Here is an 18,754-nt window from a genome sequence, read left to right as displayed (position 1 = left end):
CCTTCTTGTGTCTCTTTTTTCATGCCATTAAAATATATATTTATTTTTATTTATTTGGCTGTGCCAGGTATTCATTGTAGCATGTGGGATCTCCAGTTTTCCTTGTGGCATGCAAGATCTTTAGTGGCAGCATGCAAACTCTTAGTTGTGGCATGTGGGATCTAGTTCCCTGACCAATGATCGAACCTGGGGCCCCTGTACTGGGAGTGCAGAGCCTTTACCTCTAGACCACTAGGGAAGTCCCTTTCATGGGGTTTTATAGTATACTATAAAGGATTATTATAATCCTTTATACTATAAGGATTTATAGTATGTGCAAACACTTCTTGTAAGTATAATGTAAGCATGAAGTTTTTACTTGGGAATCTAGAATGCTTCTCAGCTCCACCATATATTAATACATTGTTTATTGGGAAAGAGTTCAGTTCATTTGGAAAAAGATAGATTTAGAACAGCCTCCACACTGAAGTTATTTCTTATAATCTTTTTTCCTTGACTAATGAATAGAAAAAAGAATAAAATGTGAAGAGAGATGCTAGGTAAGATTTGATGAATGGAAGATAAGGCCTTTGGATAGAAGATCCCATATCTGCTTATCCATCCACTTTCTGGAGAGAGGATCCATGAAGAATTGTATCATTTGTTGAATACCTGTAATGTGCCAGAATGAAGCAGGGCAAAGACTAATAGAGTTTTGCCAAGAAATGCACTGGTCATAGCAAACACCCTCTTCCAACAACACAAGAGAAGACTCTACACATGGACATCACCAGATGGTCAAAACCGAAATCAGATTGATTATATTCTTTGCAGCCGAAGATGGAGAAGCTCTATCCAGTCAACAAAAACAAGACCAGGAGCTGACTGTGGCTCAGATCATGAACTCCTTATTGCCAAATTCAGACTGAAATTGAAGAAAGTAGGGAAAACCACTAGACCATTCAGGTATGACCTAAATCAAATCCCTTATGATTATACAGTGGAAGTGAGAAATAGATTTAAGGGACTAGATCTACTAGACAGAGTGCCTGATGAACTATGGACAGAGGTTCGTGACATTGTACAGGAGACGGGGATCAAGACCATTCCCATGGAAAAGAAATGTAAAAAAGCAAAATGGCTGTCTGGGGAGGCCTTACAAATAGCTGTGAAAAGAAGAGAAGAGAAAAGCAAAGGAGAAAAGGAAATATGTAAGCATCTGAATGCAGAGTTCCAAAGAATAGCAAGAAGAGATAAGAAAGCCTTCCTCAGCGATCAATGCAAAGAAATAGAGGGAAACAACAGAATGGGAAAGACTAGAGATCTCTTCAAGAAAATTAGAGATACCAAGGGAACATTTCATGCAAAGATGTGCTCAATAAAGGACAGAAATGGTATGGACCTAACAGAAACAGAAGATATTAAGAAGAGGTGGCAAGAATACACAAAAGAACTGTACAAAAAAGATCTTCAGGACCCAGATAATCACGATGGTGTGATCACTGACCTAGAGCCAGACATCCTGGAATGTGAAGTCAAGTGGGCCTTAGAAAGCATCACTATGAACAAAGCTAGTGGAGGTGATGGAATTCCAGTTGAGCTATTTCAGATCCTGAAAGATGATGCTGTGAAAGTGCTTGCACTCAATATGCCACCAAATTGGGAAAACTCAGCAGTGGCCACAGGACTGGAAAAGGTCAGTTTACATTCCAATCCCAAAGAAAGGCAAAGGCAAAGAATGCTCAAAGTACCACACAGTTGCACTCATCTCACATGCTAGTAAAGTAATGCTCAAAATTCTTCAAGCCAGGCTTTAGTAATATGTGAACTGTGAACTTCCAGATGTTCAAGCTGGTTTTAGAAAAGGCAGAGGAACCAGAGATCAAATTGCCAGCATCTGCTGGATCATGGAAAAAGCAAGAGAGTTCCAGAAAAACATCTATTTCTGCTTTATTGACTATGCCAAAGCCTTTGATTGTGTGGATCACAAGAAACTGTGGAAAATTCTGAAAGAGATGGGAATACCAGACCACCTGACCTGCCTCTTGAGAAACCTGTATGCAGGTCAGGAAGCAACAGTTAGAACTGGACATGGAACAACAGACTGGTTCCAAATAAGAAAAGGAGTACATCAAGGCTGTATATTGTCACCCTGCTTATTTAACTTCTATGCAGAGTACATCATGAGAAACGCTGGGCTGGAAGAAACACAAGCTGGAATCAAGATTGCCGGGAGAAATATCAATCACCTCAGATATGCAGATGACACCACCCTTATGGCAGAAAGTGAAGAGGAACTCAAAAGCCTCTTGATGAAAGTGAAAGTGGAGAGTGAAGAAGCTGGCTTAAAGCTCAACATTCAGAAAACGAAGATCATGGCATCCGGGCCCATCACTTCATGGGAAATAGATGGGGAAACAGTGGAAACACTGTCAGACTTTATTTTTTTGGGGCTCCAAAATCACTGCAGATGGTGACTGCAGCCATGAAATTAAAAGACGCTTACTCCTTGTAAGGAAAGTTATGACCAACCTAGATAGCATATTGAAAAGCAGAGACATTACTTTGCCAACAAAAGTCCGTCTAGTCAAGGCTATGTTTTTTCCAGTGGTCATGTATGCATGTGAGAGTTGGACTGTGAAGAAGGCTGAGCACCGAAGAATTGATGCTTTTGAACTGTGGTGTTGGAGAAGACTCTTGAGAGTCCCTTGGACTGCAAGGAGATTCAACCGGTCCATTCTGAAGGAGATCAGCCCTGGGATTTCTTTGGAAGGAATGATGCTAAAGCTGAAACTCCAGTATTTTGGCCACCTCATGTAAAGAGCTGACTCATTGGAAAAGACTCTGATGCTGGGAAGGATTGGGGGCAGGAGGAGAAGGGGATGACAGAGGATGAGATGGCTGGATGGCATCACTGACTCGATGGACGTGAGTCTGAGTGAACTCTGGGAGTTAGTGATGGACAGGGAGGCCTGGCGTGCTGTGATTCATGGGGTCGCAAAGAGTCGGACACGACTGAGCGACTGAACTGAACTGTAATATGCCAGGCATTTACATACATTTTCTCCACTTTTCAAAGAAACCGTTCAGAACTGTAGGAAAGAAAGTGGCTACTTAAAAGGAATGAGTAGTTTTTGCGAGGTCACATTGGTGGTTCAGATGATTAAGAGTCTGCCTGCAGTGCGGGACACCTGGATTAGATCCCTGGGTGGGCAAGATCCCCTGAAGAAGGAAATGCCTATTCATCCCTGTAGTCTTGCCTGGACAATCCTATGGACAGAGGAGCCTGATGTGCTATAGTCCATGGGATCAGAGAAGAGTCAGACATGACTTAGTGACTAATGCTTTATTTCTAGAGGGGTGGGTAGAGCTGGTTCCAAACTCAGCTCTGGCTAATCCCAAAGCCTGTGTTTCTTTCTCCAGACCACTCTCCTCTTACTTAATTTGAAGAGGCTTACTGATCCATCTCAGAAGCTGCATATCACCAGGGGCACCTGGAGCTCCTTCAAAAAAAAAAAAAAAAAAAAAAAATGTTCAAAAAACAAAGGACAGGAATGTTTCAAAATAATTTGAGGTTGACTGGCCTGGGGCTGTTGGGCTGGACCTGTTAGAACTGTGCTGTGGCCTGAGCAGTCTCCCAGGAACAGGATTCCTCTATGGAACTCCCAGTAGGGGATGTGCTTTAGCAAGTTGGAGCCACCCAAAGGTTGGCACCTTGGCACCCAGAATTATAAAGGGAGGGAGACTAAAGGAGCCGCTGCATCATGACACCATATAATTATTTCACATTGGTGTAATTTCTGCTTGACTACTGGTTAAGCCACCTTAGTGTCTGAGATGGAAGAAGTTTTTGTAGGTGAGCGTAGAACTGAACTGGGTGTCCTTTTTTTCTCCTTGTTTATTTTTTTTTTCTTTTCCATTATGGTTTATTGTAGGATATATAACACAGTTCCCTGTGTTATACAATAGGGCCATGTTGTTTATCTGTTCTATATGTAATAGTCTATATGTAATACAGACTGAAATATCTGTTCTGTATGTAAGACCTGCTAATCCCAGACATCCAGTCTATCCTTTTCTATCCCCTCTTGACCACTATAAGCTGTTCTCAATGTCTGTGAATCTGTTTCTGTTTCATAGATAAGTTCATTTGTGTCATATTTTAGATTCCACATGTAGTGATATCATATGGTATTTGTTTTTCCTTTCTGACTTAATTTGCTTGGTATGATAATCTCTAGTTTCATCCATATTGTTGCAAATGGCATTATTTTATTCTTTTTTATGGCTGAGTAATATTCCATCGTGTGTGTGTGTGTGTGTGTGTGTACATACATATCATATCTTTATCCATTCAACTGTTGATGGACATTTATGTTGTTTCCATTGAACTGGGTGTTCCTCATGGCAAATGTCTTAGCCAAGAGGCAGGACAAGGTGCAGGAGTCCCTAAAGTCACGTCTCTTCCTACACTTCTATTGGATGAGTCAGTCCACACCCTTCATGGGAAAGGACTCCATGGTCCTCAAGGATGGTCAGGTGCCCATGGGTCCCGAAGCAATATTTGATGATGACCATGGTGTTTGTACTGGCAGTAGAGGGAGAGAATTAGGCATTTCCCAACAAGGGAGCTATATCTGAGCATCTAAAACCCTGATTACACCTAATCCAAAACCCAATTTCCCTTTCAATAGAAAACCTTTCTGTTGGTGGAGGTGGATTTGGAGAAAGCTCTCACTGGAGTTTTCCCTTTCTCCTGGGTTTTCCTCAGGCAGGGAACTGGGTTAGGGGCTATTAGAGAAAGGAAAGGAAAGAACTCTAAGCTGAATTGCCCACAGCAGGTTTCAAATTCCTTGGAGAGTTTGCATTCATTTGCTGATTTGACTAACCAGTTCCAAGTGGATGCAAATGGCCGCTGCAGGCTTTTACTAGGAGGAAGAGGCTCAGGGAGGGGATGAGTTTGCAAATTTCTAATCCTGGGGGAGGTTCCTCCTTTAGGACTCCCCAGGTTGTATTGCAAGGTAACTACCTCATTTTGTTCAAGGTTTTGACTAAGGGCCATATGTACCTTGAGAAGGGGACAGGACAATTCAATTGACTAGAAACTAAAGGTCTAATATCCCTCAGGAATTGTCATTGGCTGATTTTCCCATGTGGAGTTCTATAAAATCAGAACTATAGAAATGTAATTCTGGCAGTTGTTGTCCAGTCACTAAGTTGTGTTTCACTTTTTGAGACCCCATGGGCTGTAGCCTGCCGGGCTCCCCTATCCGTGGGATTTCCCAAGCAAGAATACCCGAGTAGGTTGCCATTTTCTTCTCCAGGGGATCTTCCCAAACCAGGGATTGAACCCATGACTCCTGCATTGGCAGGCAGATTCTTAACCACTTAGCCACCGAGGTGCTGGCAGGGCAGTGTGTATATACATTGAGGTGGGGTGGAGTTTGGCAGGCAGGAAAGAGGGAAAAGAAATAACATGGATGTGCCAGATTGTTACACATGTTCTTCATTGAACCATTTCAGTGGTTCATTGATGAAAATAGTCCTCCAGGAAACAAAGGCTCAAGCCTTCAGTGAATTGCTTGAGACAGTGGTTAGATGGGATTAGAACCCAGTACAGCAGCTGTTCCTCCTGCTTCCCCACACATCTCTGGAAAGAAGAGATTCTCCCTTGGTCATGTGCATGGACTCCAGAAAAGCAGGAGGCCAGCCATGGGCAAAGACGGTCAGGGTGTCTCACAGCTGGACCTTCCGGTTTTCCAAACGCCCAGACTTCTAGGGCTTCCCTGTGTCCGGGGCTCTTTTCAGGGGTGTCGTTCTCATTTCCCAGTCCCCAGACTGAACCCAAATAACATTGTTTTGTGCACTGGGCTGAGCTGGGACTTCCTTAACAAGAAGGAGAAAACAAAACCAAAGAACCTCACAAAGCAATTTAAAATAGACCAAAACCTACACATTTCCTAAAGCTATCGAACCGGGACAAAACTGGATCAAAACACCTTCAGTAAAGCTGAATCAAGGCAATTGTTTCCCTTGAGTCCAGAGCAACAGATTAATTTCATTGACTGCTCAGGGGCTCTTTGAGGCTGAAAATGTGGTCCAGGGAGCATCCTGAGCTGGGGACCCTGGCTCACACACCCCCAGGGTGTGGGTGGCTTAGGCTGCCCCTCACCTGGCCAAGCTCTGACCCCTCATCTGTAGAGCAACAGGGTTGTACTTGGTGCATGGTGTCCAAACTCAAGCTAAATAAAACGAAACCAATAGAAACTTTTTCAGAAGGTTATCTATTTGGGTATTCCTAACATGTAGAACTGATAAAAAGCAGAGCTGATATTTGAAGACATGGAGGCAGAGAGAGGTTAAGCCAACTGTCTGAGGTCGGGGAGCAAGGAGGCAGGTGTTTTGACTGCTCTTGTTTAAACACTCTATGACTGCTGTGTTGGGAACCAGTCTATGTAAGGGCATCCCCAGTGGTTCAGTGGTAAAGAATTCACCTGCAGTGCAGGAGACCCTGGTTCGGTTCTTGAGTTGCGAAGATCTGCTGGCGAAGGGAATGGCTTCCCATGCCAGTATTCTTGGGTTTCCCTTGTGGTTAAGCTGGTAAAGAGTCCACCTGCAATGCAGGAGACCTGGCTTTGATCCCTGGGTTGGGAAGATCCCCTGGAGAAGGGAATGACTACCCACTCCAGTATTCTGGCCTGAAGAATTCTCTGGACTGTGTAGTCCATGGGGTCACAAAGAGTCAGATGCCACTGAGTGACTTTCACTTTCACTATGTAAGGGATACAGAATTAGAAACTTGGTACCAATGAATTCAGGTCTGTACCTGGGATCTCTGATGTGACTGGCAGAATGAAGGTTGGACATTGATGCTCAAGCTGACAGGATCCTCAGGTGGACAAAATCAGCATCCTTACTAATCTTGCCCTGTCTCTAACACTGTTCTGCTCCTGACACAGCAGATCATTCCTTGATGACTTTGCAGGCTGTTCCTCCAGCCCAAAGGTCCACTGTCTGGATATATCTCTTTGCCTGTAATTGCAATAGGTTGAGTTCTGAGGCCAAAGATTCAGCCAATAATGCTGTTTATTAATGAACTCATTTAAAAACCCTTTAATATGCTTCCCAGGAGGCTGCCTACTTCAGAGATTTGCAGAAGGAAAGGGAAGAGGGAATGTGAATTACTGAACAGTGCGAAGTATTTTGCCAACATGACAGAAGAAATCATTTTAAAACACATTTGGAAGATGGTTTCATTTCAGCAGACATGTAATATATCTCTGTCTTTTCTGTGTGAGTGACTAAAACTACCTGTTATGAATGGAACGATAACTATCTTTCAGGGTAGTTTTAGATAAAGTAAAAATGTCGGTATGTTCAGTGCACGTGATTAATTTATTTTGTACCTAAAAGAGAAGTGTTTTCTCCCAGTCTGTAGCTTGTCTTTTCATTTAACGGTGACTTTTGAAGAGCAAATTTTAATTTTGATAAAGTCCAATTTGTCAACAATTTAAAAAATTATACTTAATTTTTAAAATGATAATTTAAATTATAATTATCTTAAGGGAAATGTTAATGGATTATAATTTATTTTTAAAATTATAATTTAAATGATAGTTATCTTAATGGAAATGTTAATCTTTTAAAAAAAATCATTTATTTGGCTGTGCCAGGACTTAGTTGCATTGTGCAGGATCTTCATTGCCATGTATGGGCGCTTTAATTGCAATAGGCAGGCAAGATCTTTAGCTGTGGCATGTGGGATCTAGGTCCGACCAGGGAACAAACTGGGCCCCTGGCATTTTTTTCTTTTATGGATTGTGTTTTTGGTGTAATATCCAAGAAATCTTTGTCTAACTCAAGTGAATTCTCACTCTACTCTCATTCAAAGCACTTATTCAGAAAAAGACGTGCCAGGCAGCACAAGAGGGGCTGGTCATATGAAAGTGCATAAAACACCGTCTTGCCCTCTGAGAGCCCTAGTAAGGACAGGGTGGTGAGCAGTCCATGGCAGACGGGCATCTAGTTGCACTCATAGAGCGCTTGCCATTGGGTCAGCAAGGAGCGGGTGCTTAGTGCTCCCAGGAAGCAGAGACCAACTCAAGTAATCTGACATGGAATCTCATGGCCAAACTCTAGTTGAAGGGACAGGCATGGAGACTCTTGGAGGATTCTTGAAGAATGTTGCTAAGAGGGTTTGGGGAAAGAGAGAGTGGTCATCTATTACCTTGATAAATATTTGGCAGAATTTATGCATGAACTTCCAGATGTTCAAGCTGGTTTTAGAAAAGGCAGAGAAACCAGAGATCAAATTGCCAACATCCACTGGATCATGGAAAAAGCAAGAGAGTTCCAGAAAAACATCTATTTCTGCTTTATTGACTATGCCAAAGCCTTTGATTGTGTGGATCACAAGAAACTGTGGAAAATTCTGAAAGAGATGGGAATACCAGACCACTTGACCTGCTTCTTGAGAAACCTGTATGCAGGCCAGGAAGCAACAGTTAGAACTGGAGATGGAACAACAAACTGGTTCCAAATTGGAAAAGGAGTACGTCAAGGCTGTATATTGTCACCCTGCTTATTTAACTTATATGCAGAGTACATCATGAGAAACGCTGGGCTGGAAGAAGCACAAGCTGGAATCAAGATTGCCGGGAGAAATATCAATCATCTCAGATATGCAGATGACACTACCCTTATGGCAGAAAGTGAAGAGGAACTAAAAAGCCTCTTGATGAAAGTGAAAGAAAAGAGTGGAAAAGTTGGCTTAAAGCTCAACATTCAGAAAATTAAGATCATGGCATCTGGTCCCATCACTTCATGGGAAATAGATGGGGAAACAGTGGAAACAGTGTCAGACTTTATTTTTTGGGCTCCAAAACAACTGCAGATGGCGACTTCATCCATGAAATTAAAAGACGCCTACTCCTTGGAAGGAAAGTTATGGCCAACCTAGATAGCATATTGAAAAGCAGAAACATTATTTTGCCAATAAAGGTCCATCTAGTCAAGGCTATGGTTTTTCCAGTGGTCATGTATGGATGTGAGAGTTGGACTGTGAAGAAAGCTGAGCACCGAAGAAAGATACTTTTGAACCGTGGTGTTGGAGAAGACTCTTGAGAGTCCCTTGGACTGCAAGAAGATCCAACCAGTCCATTCTGAAGGAGATCAGTCCTGGGATTTCTTTGGAAGGAATGATGCTAAAGCTGAAACTCCAGTACTTTGACCACCTCATGCGAAGAGTTGACTCATTGGAAAAGACTCTGATGCTGGAAGGGATTGGGGGCAGGAGGAGAAGGGGACGACAGAGGATGAGATGGCTGGATGGCATCACCGACTCGATGGACGTGGGTTTGGGTGAACTCCGGGAGTTGGTGATGGATGAGGAGGCCTGGCGTGTTTTGATTCATGGGACTGCAAAGAGTTGGACACGACTGAGTGACTGAACTGAATGCAATGGTTTATACTAGCAGAGATCTACCTCATCAGTCCAGCAGGAATGAGGTCCTTAAAAAAGATGAATGTAAGAGGCAACCCTGAGGACACTGCCTGGGACTGTCCCCTGTTAGCACCATAGAAGATCTGTCATCTGTCCTGTTGTCTTGTGGAACAAGAACGGCTTCCTCAGCTTTCCGTCTGCTCACACTACTCAGGATTGATCTTTCTAAGTTGTAACCATTAGAGATAGCTGGGTGAAGAATGTACATGAACTCTCTAACTCTCTACCCTTTTTTGTGGTTGTTTTATAATTGGAGGAAAATTGCTTTAGTGTTATATTGGTAACTCTCTTATTATTTTTGAAAAAAAAAAAAAAAGATCTTTCTAGAGGCTAAAAGAGAGGCAGTGATGCCAGGAATTCTCTCCTTCCCTGCCATGATGCTGACCATGAATCATCTTGTGAACATCTGTGTGAAGGTCCAGGACGTGAGTAGTTATTCCTTTACTCAGCAGATGTTTGATCACCGTGTTTACTTTTGCGGCTGCTCTAAAAGGAGAGCAAGCAAACTTTGTTGAAGAGCAAGCCTGGCCCTGGGGACGATTCTAGAGAAGGAATTGGCAACAGGATACACCAGAGAGAGAGAGAGGCGAGCTCAGCGTGGCTTGAAGGTCAGAATCTCAGGGCTTGACAGGAGATCGCTGGCCTCGTGCTACTCAAAGTGTGGTTCAAGGATCAGCCTCATCAGAATTACTGGGCATCTTCTGTTAAAAAGGCTGTATCTCCAGCCTCACCCACAGAGTAGGGGAGCAGAGTAGATCTTCTGCCCCTGCTTCTAAAGGTGGTGATGTTACTGACAAAAATCTGCTTTTTATCCAGATCCCCAGGTGATTTGAAGCATTTTTAGGTTTGAGAAGCGCTGATCTGGTCCAGTGGTTCTGGAGTCTCTTGTAAAAAACCCCGGGCCAAGTGCTCACCTGGGCTCTGCTTAACAATTCCAGAGACAGCCAGCCAAGGGCAGTCAGTACATGAGAACGATTCTTTTTAGACTAGGCTAGTTAGGCAGATAGCGGATAGAAGTGGATGAATTGCTGTGCTCTAATTTGCAAGTGGAGGTCAGTAGTTCGAGTCACCCTTTGAAACAGCTAATCTTTATAGCACACAGATGTCCTAAAAGGTTTGGAGGAAGCAGGAAGAGGACTTTGGTCCATTTCGCCTCCTTCCACATATATACACTATATATACACACAACTCAGAGCCACCCCCACACTCAGAAGGTGTATATATAGTATTGGGGAAAAAAGCTAGCATTATTGTGAGAATGATTCATGACAATTAGTTGTCATCAATTAATGTGTGTATTTACTTTCCTTGGCCACATGCTCTTTTTCATGCTATGATGAATAGATTGATGCAAGCCGTGGCTCCCAGACTTGAGTGTGCATCAGATCACACAGACAGCTTTGTAAACAAGATTTCTAAGCCCTATTCCCAAAGTTTTCGATTCAGTTGATGGGACAGGAACCATCATTTCCATTTCTAGCAGTTCTCAGGGATATGATACTGGCGATAGTAGTAGCTTCGGATGCATTGTTACCACCTTAGGAAATACATGCTGCTGCTAAGTTGCTTCAGTCGTGTCCGACTCTGTGCGACCCCATAGACAGCAGCCCACAGACCCTTATTATTGTATTTTTAAAATGTTTGTGTATTTGGCTGCACTGGGTCTTAGTTGTGGTGTGCATGCATGTTAAGTAGCTTTAGTTGTCTGACTCTCTGCGACCCTATGGACTCCTCTGTCCATGGGGTTTCTCCAGGCAAGAATATTGGAGTGGGTTGCTATGCCCTCCTCCAGGGGATCTTCCCAACCCAGGGATGGAACCCATGTCCCTTAAGTCTCCTGCATTGGTAAGTGGGTTCTTCACCACTAGCGCCACCTGAGAAGACCTCCAGGTCATGGGTCATAGAATAACCTAGGACAAGTTAAAATACAAAAATAACCTCACAACATTCTCTGAGAGTGTTGTTCTCAAACATTGATTTCTAAATTTCTGCTTCTGCAACCTACATCCAAGTTGCTTATAAGCAATGTAAATTGCTTTCATTGCTTTGTTTTCTTTTAGTTTCTACCCACCGCTGATGCCAGGTAGATAGTTCTGATCCACTGCAGGATGTCTGATGTTGGGGTCATAAACAGCTACTGGTGGGCAGGCAGCTCCACTGGTCAGCGTGGTGGAGACCTTCTGAGTGTGGGGGTGGCTCTGAGTTGTGTGATGGTTGGGCTTCCAGGTCTTTATTGCCCTGGGTATAGTCACAGGTTCTACCCTACATTCCTGACCTCATCACCTATACTTGTACACCCGTGATTTCAATTGAGGGAGCACTTCTACTGTGGGAGGACCCAGGGATCTTTAACTCCTGGAGTCAAGTCAGTCTGCAGCAAACTAACAAAGCTTTGGCACAGCACAGCACCCAGGCATCTCTGATTGGGATGCCTTCTGGAAGATTTCTCTACCTGTGGCAGGCACTCAGATTTGAACTATGTGCTCTGACCTTTCCGGTGCCACTTGTTCAAAGATTGCCTGCAGACTTCTCTGTGATGGAGGCTTCCTGCCAGTGAGAAACCAGGACCATGCTTTCCACCATAACTGAGTGTGGCCTGTCTGACTCCATATTATTAAAAACAGACTCAGATTTTTTTTTATAAAAAATTTATTGAGATGATGCAATTATAGGCTTTTCTTTAAAAATTATTTGCAACTCACTGGCCCTGAGAAAAGGCATTTTTTTTCTTTTTTTTTTTTGTTACATTCATTTGATTCAGTCCCTTATAAACCCCACACCTCATAAAACAACAAGAGATTAGAAATTAAAAAAAAATTCTAGATTCAGTCTGATTTGCAGGTGGTTGCAGTCACAGAGAGAAATGGTGAAGTGTCCACTTGGCATGTGCGAAAGATTCAGGGAGTTGTTTAGTGTTGATGCAGATGAGGCCAAAAGAGTATAAGGTTAGTCTTCTGTGGTTTGCAGGGACCACTGTTACCACCCCCGCCCTCGGCTCACCCCCCACGGCTCCTTGGATCAATCCCTTCATTACTGCTCAGAAGAGGAACAGGCTGAGTGGGTGAAAACTAGCACCGAATGCTTGGGCCAAGAAACTGCCCTTTGTTCTTTGTGTGTTTCCCCAAATTTTTATCTTTAGCTTCCTGGGTGGGAATGGGTCAGATGGGGGGATGACCGGGGCTGGATCCCAGTCCTAATTCTGACCCTGGCATGCCGTCTGCTCCTGGGACAAGTCACATGGCCTGATACTCAGATTTCCCTTCTTCAAAAGGAGAGCTAACTTTTCAAACATATGTTGGACCCTAGGCAGTGAACGGTGGAGGTGGTGGTTACTTAGGCATTTAGGTACATCCTGTCATGGCCTTTAAGTTTCAGCTAAATCTACATTCTCATCTGGACAAAGTTCAGTGTAGGAAGATAATGGGGCAGAGGGTTCTAAACATACTGTTGAAAGGAGAGTAATCCATTAGTTGTTACTCCTCATTGCTCGTGGGGCCACGCCCACCCGCCAAAGGATTCGGAGCATCCGTGATGCTACCTCAGGCAAGACAAAGTCACCTGGGGACAGAAAGATCTTAGAGATAACTTTACTCCCCTGGAGCCAGTCCAGCCACTTGCCACTGCTTTCTTCTGATGGAAAGGAGACACCCTGGCTACCTCAAGGTGTAGGGAAAAGAAGATGCTAGAGAATTTCAAGATCCAAGGGAGAATGTCCGCCTTGGACACTGCTGGCGGATAAGGTCGCTCCTGCAGCACTGTTCTGCATCTTCCTTTCCCAGTTTCTCATGTTGCAAGCCAAGCGCTCCCATGATGGCAGCAAGGAAAGGCCAACTATTCCGACCATGAACGTACCCTTAATTTGGTCCCAGGTGAGATTTTCGTCACCTCTAGTGCTTAGTGTTGAAGTGAGACATTTCATGCTGGAAATATTCTGCAGGAAGGAGGTGCGCTCAGAGGGCAAGGACGGTGCCTGACTCTTGGGACTCAGGGTCGAGCAGATGCTCCACCCAAGCTGGCTAAACTGAACCTGCAATCTTTCGGGTCTGCTGTGGATATGCTGTGTCCCTACTGTCAGCATCACTCAAAGATTCCCTCAAAGAACCAATGAGAAGAACCTCTGCCATTAAGGGAATGAACAGAAAACCAGTAACGGTAATATCCGGATGGACAATAAAGACTGGATTGGAGTTGACACCTTCTATTTCTCCAAGTGGCTGACGGTGCCAGCCTATGTCTTACAGACTCTTAGAGGATATTGCTTTAAATACAGAAACCCTAGGGGCAAAGGGGAATTTCCCCTCCACAATTCAACTGTTAAGATTCCTTGGACCACAAGAGCCCGAGTCCTTACACCTGGGTGAACAGAGTGAGATGCTCTGATCTCAGGGAAGAGCAGCGACACATCCGGGTCTCTGATGTCACATCACACAAAAAGCCGCAGTGATGATCCACCCTCTCTCTCCAGCCCTTCAACTCAGTGACTGCCCCAGGTATTTGGCTTAATCTTCCCGTTTGAGAGCCAACATCAGTCACCTTCCAGGCTGGAAGGTTATCCCTGTGTGCTGCTGACACTCTTGAAAGACATCTGTAGCACGCTGGGTTTCATCCCCGTTCGAGCAGACTGAGCCCAAACCCTTCCTTCACCAGGGGACCCTCGAGCCCACACTGGAGGTCCTTGACCTCACTTCAGGCCCAGCATTCTAGAAGGTGGACTAGAGGGGAGTGTGCGATGGTGGGAGGAGGCTGGCCACCTCCATGCATCTCTCTGTGGTCGCATAAGAGGCAGGTACGTTTCCAGTGTCCTTGAACAATAGTCAATCTGTTTGTCCCCTCCCACTTCCTGCAGGCTGGTGCCCTTGTTGGTAGGGCTGGGGGGTACAGGAGGGGATGGGAGAATTCCTCCTGCCTGCGTGCCCACAACCCCAGCCTGCCTGACTCCATCAGAAATGGCTTGAGGACATGCCTGGAGGTCTGCTGGCTTCATCTGCAAGAGCTGTTGACGGTGCAGACACGTACCCTGGGGGCCACGAGATGCTTGCCCAACGGAGTAGAAGAAGCGGAGAGAAACCGGGAGGGGGTGCTTTGTAAGGCAGGTCTAATCTTTCCCAGTACAAAAAGACTGTACTCCTAATATTGGATTCCGAGCCTGTATTGGAAGAATTGATTTAAGTGGCTAGAAAAGGGGAAAAAAAAAAATCTAACAAGAGCTTTCTAAAAATATCTGTTATCATCATCAAAAGTACTAAGAGGTGGCACCTTCCTCATAAGATGTGACTGATCTTACTTTGAGGTGAAAAAGAGCCACACACGAGTCCATTTTGAAACACAGCAAGGGAAGAAGGAAAAAGGGAAAAAGTGAGGAATCTGAGGAATTTCCCGTCTGCCCAGGCTTGGCAAACACCGCTGACAACTGAGACGACACACTCCTGGATCCTCCCTCTCAAATGCCGTGTGTCCCGCGGGGACCAGGAAACTTGAAAAAAAAAATGCTAGGAATTGGGGGAAAAAAATATTAAGTGGGGATATGAAACTGACTGCAAGATGGCCTTTGGGATAGAGCAGAGACGACCCTCTGTAGCCTGCTCTGGGATAATCCACACCACCACCAAAGACTTGTCATCTAGTTTCTGGGCCATAAGACTTGTGCTGTCTTTTTTTTTTTTTTTTTTTTTTTTTTTTTTGCTCTGCAGCACTTGCAAACTAATCCCATGATGCTGGGGCTTCCAGATAATCTGGACGCCTTATGCTCCAGGGAACCACCAAGCCTCATGGTCCTCACAGCTGGTTGGGGTGGCCTGCTGGATTCACATGTATCTTTCCAGAGGACAGCAGCATCTCTGGGGCCTCTCTGGCAGGAAGCCAGATGTTGGGATGTGGGTTTGATTTCTGTGGTGCCAGCTGCAAAGCACCCAGACCACATATTCCAATGTACAGGTGCCGAAAATTCCCAAGACTCTCCAAGAGGCTGAACTCTGCTGAAAGGGCATCTGAAGTTCAACAGCCAGTGAGGCGGGAGGACAGAGCTGGGGCCAGGAAGGAAAGGGAGCCAGAGAGAGAAGAAGAGAGCTCTCCTTTTCACTTTATCTTTTGTAAGAGCATCTTTTTTTTTTTTTCTTTTTTCCAGCCAAAACCCAACAGTAATGGGAACAAACCTGATCCACATGGCAGGGTCAAGAGGAACCTGAACCCTTTTGCAAATATTCTCTCTCCTGACCAGCTGGGCTTCTGCACTTTGTGAGATTTGCAAAAAATAGATATATATATATATAATAGATACGTATTTCCATAGGAAAACAGCCTCGGATGTCTTCCCCTATATGAATGATGAAAAGTCAAACTGCATGGTCTTTTTAAAAAAAAGAACAAAAACACCATGAAACTAACAACAGGTGGAGGGGGAGAGGGAGGAATCACAGACAAGAGATTCCGATCGAGGAGGAACCATGAACGCGAGTCCCAGGCTGGTGCCCTCGGCCAGAATTCCAGCGCCGCCTTTGCTGAGTGGTTTGTCTAAGGTGCTCCGCGGGGTCCCTCGCGCTGGGCGAGAGGAGTGTTACTGCCACATCCATGTCTCTTCTTTTCTGCTTCATCTTGCCCCATCCATCCTAGGGAGGGGGGTGCCCTTGGCTGCTGGCCCACTAAGCCGGGAATCACTTCCTTCAACACTCATCTTCTTGGTATATTTGTTCATCCAGCTCCTGGGACTCAAGGTGCTCCAGACGGTCTGTTCGGCCACTCATGATTTCATCTGGAGTCTTCATAAACCTTTGGAAGAGGAAACGGTGGCGTGAAGAGGTTACAGTTCCCTAAAGCTGTCTTCACCTTGAACTCTTTAAAAAAAGGAGCCTGTCACCTTTACGTAGCTGGAGGGCTACTGAACCTGGTCGTTAATGCTAACCTAGCATTTTCTTAGAAAAAGATACCCCAGGCTCTCACTGCTTGAAAGCTGGCAAAATAACTATAAAAAAGGCTGGGAGGATGGTGAAGAAGATGGAGCAGGCAGTGCATTCCTGCACGACCATCCAAGAGGACCCTGGGAGATATATACCCATCTCCATCCCAGACTATAAGCTCAAGTGATGGTATTCAAAACTTGAATCTAACTTGAAGGATACAATTAAACGCTGGATGGAATGGGTAACAGGGCCAGACAATGGAGCTTATGGAAATTAGAAAGGCCAAGAGAAAGACATTTTTTGGCGTTATCACTGATGCACCCTAAATGCTAGCCATTCACTCCCTTTATTCTGTCTTCTTGGCAGCTGGGTGCCTGCAGCAAGCCTCATCTTCTCGGTCACTGGGTTCATAGGGAATTAACATCCGTGGCACATTCTGACCATGACCATGGTTCAGGAAGGGAGCCTGGGTGCAAAAGTTCCATCCTTACGGTAGGAAGGCCCTTTCCACAGCCTACACACCATTCCCTTCCCCTATAGTCTGCCTGGTACCATATGACCTGTCTTAGAACAGGCATTTTCTGTCCTCACTCCACATTCAAAAGCCTATGATGACTTGACAAGGATTCACTCTTTGGCCTGCTCCTTGGGCCTCTCTGTCGTCTCAACCCAGGAAACTCCTGTGTTCCACTGTTTACGAGTGTGAACTCTATTCCAGTCTGGCCAGTCTTTCTTTCTGATGCAAGTCACAGCTCATGCTGACCTCCAAACCTTTAGCTTTGCCTTTGTTTGGAACCCTCTTGACTCCTTCCCCTGTCTGAGGCTGACTCATTCTCTGAGCTCAGTCTCGCCATCAAAGAGCCAAAAATCTCCAAGTGTCCCTACAATTGAACACTTTACTCAGTTACATACCTGGTTCCATACTGAGAAGCCTTCGTTTTGGGGTGAGTTTGGTTTTCGACATTCATTTCCTCAAAAATGACTAATCCCTTGTCACAAATAGTGCTCTTCCTTCTGTCTTGTTGAAATCACTACTGGAAGCCTGTGAGCCTTCCACCTCTGACTACTTTTCTGCCCATTATTGCTCATCTTTTCAAGCAGCGTGATCTGTAGCATCCGCAGCCTGTCTTCCGCTTTTATCCTGTAGCTAAAACTTCTCCCTCAACATCTGAAGTCACTAATCATCCCCTCCAGGCTGAGTCCTCAGATGTGCTGTGTCTGACCCTATCTTTGGATGGCTCTTCCATCTTAAGTTTCTGATACTTCCCACCAGGCTTGTCCAGAAACATTATCGAAGGCCTCCTGAGGTTATATAAAACTGCTATAAAATGTAACCCTCTACCTTCTAGGAGCTTATGACCTACTTGAGGGGAGGAGTTCACATGTACAGCTATTAAAAATGTAAATCATGATGTGGCATAGGGCCAAGGGAACTCAAGACATGATGGAAGAAGATATTTGGCTGTGTTTGAGCCACTGAAGGTGGCCTCATAAAGAGAAGTAGACTTGAGGTAGACTTGGTGGTTTGTATATTTAAAATGTTAAAGTCATTTACATTTCTAACATAGGGAAACATATTAGTGTTGGAGGGCAGCTGGCAATGTGTATTAAGAATCTAGGTGGCAGGGGAATGGACCAGAGGGAGAGATTGCTGAATCTAGGTGTCAATTGTGAAGAACAGACATCAGCCTCCACTGCCCGGGAAGCAATAATAATGTGTCTGCCTTGCTTTCATCTTCCAGGTCTCATGGGAGTACTTGCCATTGGTAGATTCTAACCTGGAACCTGGTGGTAAGAAATCTCAGGAAATGAGGTTCCCAGTCTTCTAGCCCCTGCAACACAGACTGGAGTAGGAATGGAGCCAGTGGACAGTCCAGCACAGGGGTGACTGGAATGTAGGAAGGCTCAAAGATAACTCTGGTGTAAAGGTTGGTTGCCTAAACAATGGTGATGCCACTGCTGATGTGACAGGAATTCTGAGGGTAGGGGGATGTCCAGTATGGGAAGAAGGCTGGTCTTGAACATTTCATGTCTGAGATACTAACGTGATATTTAAGTGGATCTTTCTTACAAGAAGCTCTTGAACATTAATCACTTACTGACCAGAGACTTTACTCATACATCTTTTGTTACCCGAATGTTACTGATTGGAGTGTTTCAGTATTTCAATTCCAAAATAAATTCGATTCTGTAAAAATCCCCTGGTCAATCATGTGTTAAGATTTAGAATTCCAGGGAGATTTTATAGCTGCATGTAGAGGCTTGAGAGCCCCATCTGTGTCATGGGATCCATTCATCCCGGAAACTAGTATAGCGTGGGAGGAACAGAAGCTAAGGACTGAGTTTAGGGTGGAGGATGAAGAGAAGGCATCAGCAG

At 44.7% G+C, this 18,754-nt stretch overlaps 1 protein-coding gene and 1 long non-coding RNA gene across 15 annotated transcripts in view; one reads left to right on the top strand and one right to left on the bottom strand.

The window, feature by feature from the left end:
- Window positions 1-18,754, top strand: part of LOC129645091 (uncharacterized) — a 201,445-nt gene that overhangs the window by 176,339 nt on the left and 6,352 nt on the right. For all 5 annotated transcript variants that reach the window (XR_008711204.1, XR_008711210.1, XR_008711198.1 and 2 more), the window contains one exon: window positions 18,120-18,305. This is a non-coding gene — a long non-coding RNA (uncharacterized LOC129645091). The remainder of the gene's footprint in view (window positions 1-18,119; window positions 18,306-18,754) is intronic.
- The window catches only part of ETV6 (ETS variant transcription factor 6), a 289,916-nt gene continuing 283,404 nt past the window's right edge, over window positions 12,243-18,754 (bottom strand). For 9 of the 10 annotated variants that reach the window (XM_055570328.1, XM_055570327.1, XM_055570348.1 and 6 more), the window contains one exon: window positions 12,243-16,246. In XM_055570328.1, the coding sequence (XP_055426303.1) occupies window positions 16,141-16,246 (106 nt within the window). In that variant the 3' untranslated portion in view covers window positions 12,243-16,140. The remainder of the gene's footprint in view (window positions 16,247-18,754) is intronic. The other variant, XM_055570365.1, reaches the window with a different exon arrangement.

Source organism: Bubalus kerabau, chromosome 1 (genome assembly GCF_029407905.1).
Source record: "Bubalus kerabau isolate K-KA32 ecotype Philippines breed swamp buffalo chromosome 1, PCC_UOA_SB_1v2, whole genome shotgun sequence".
NCBI lineage: Eukaryota > Metazoa > Chordata > Mammalia > Artiodactyla > Bovidae > Bubalus > Bubalus kerabau.
The sequence above is the reverse complement of the archived record's forward strand: the minus strand, read 5'-3'. Positions and strand labels throughout refer to the sequence as shown.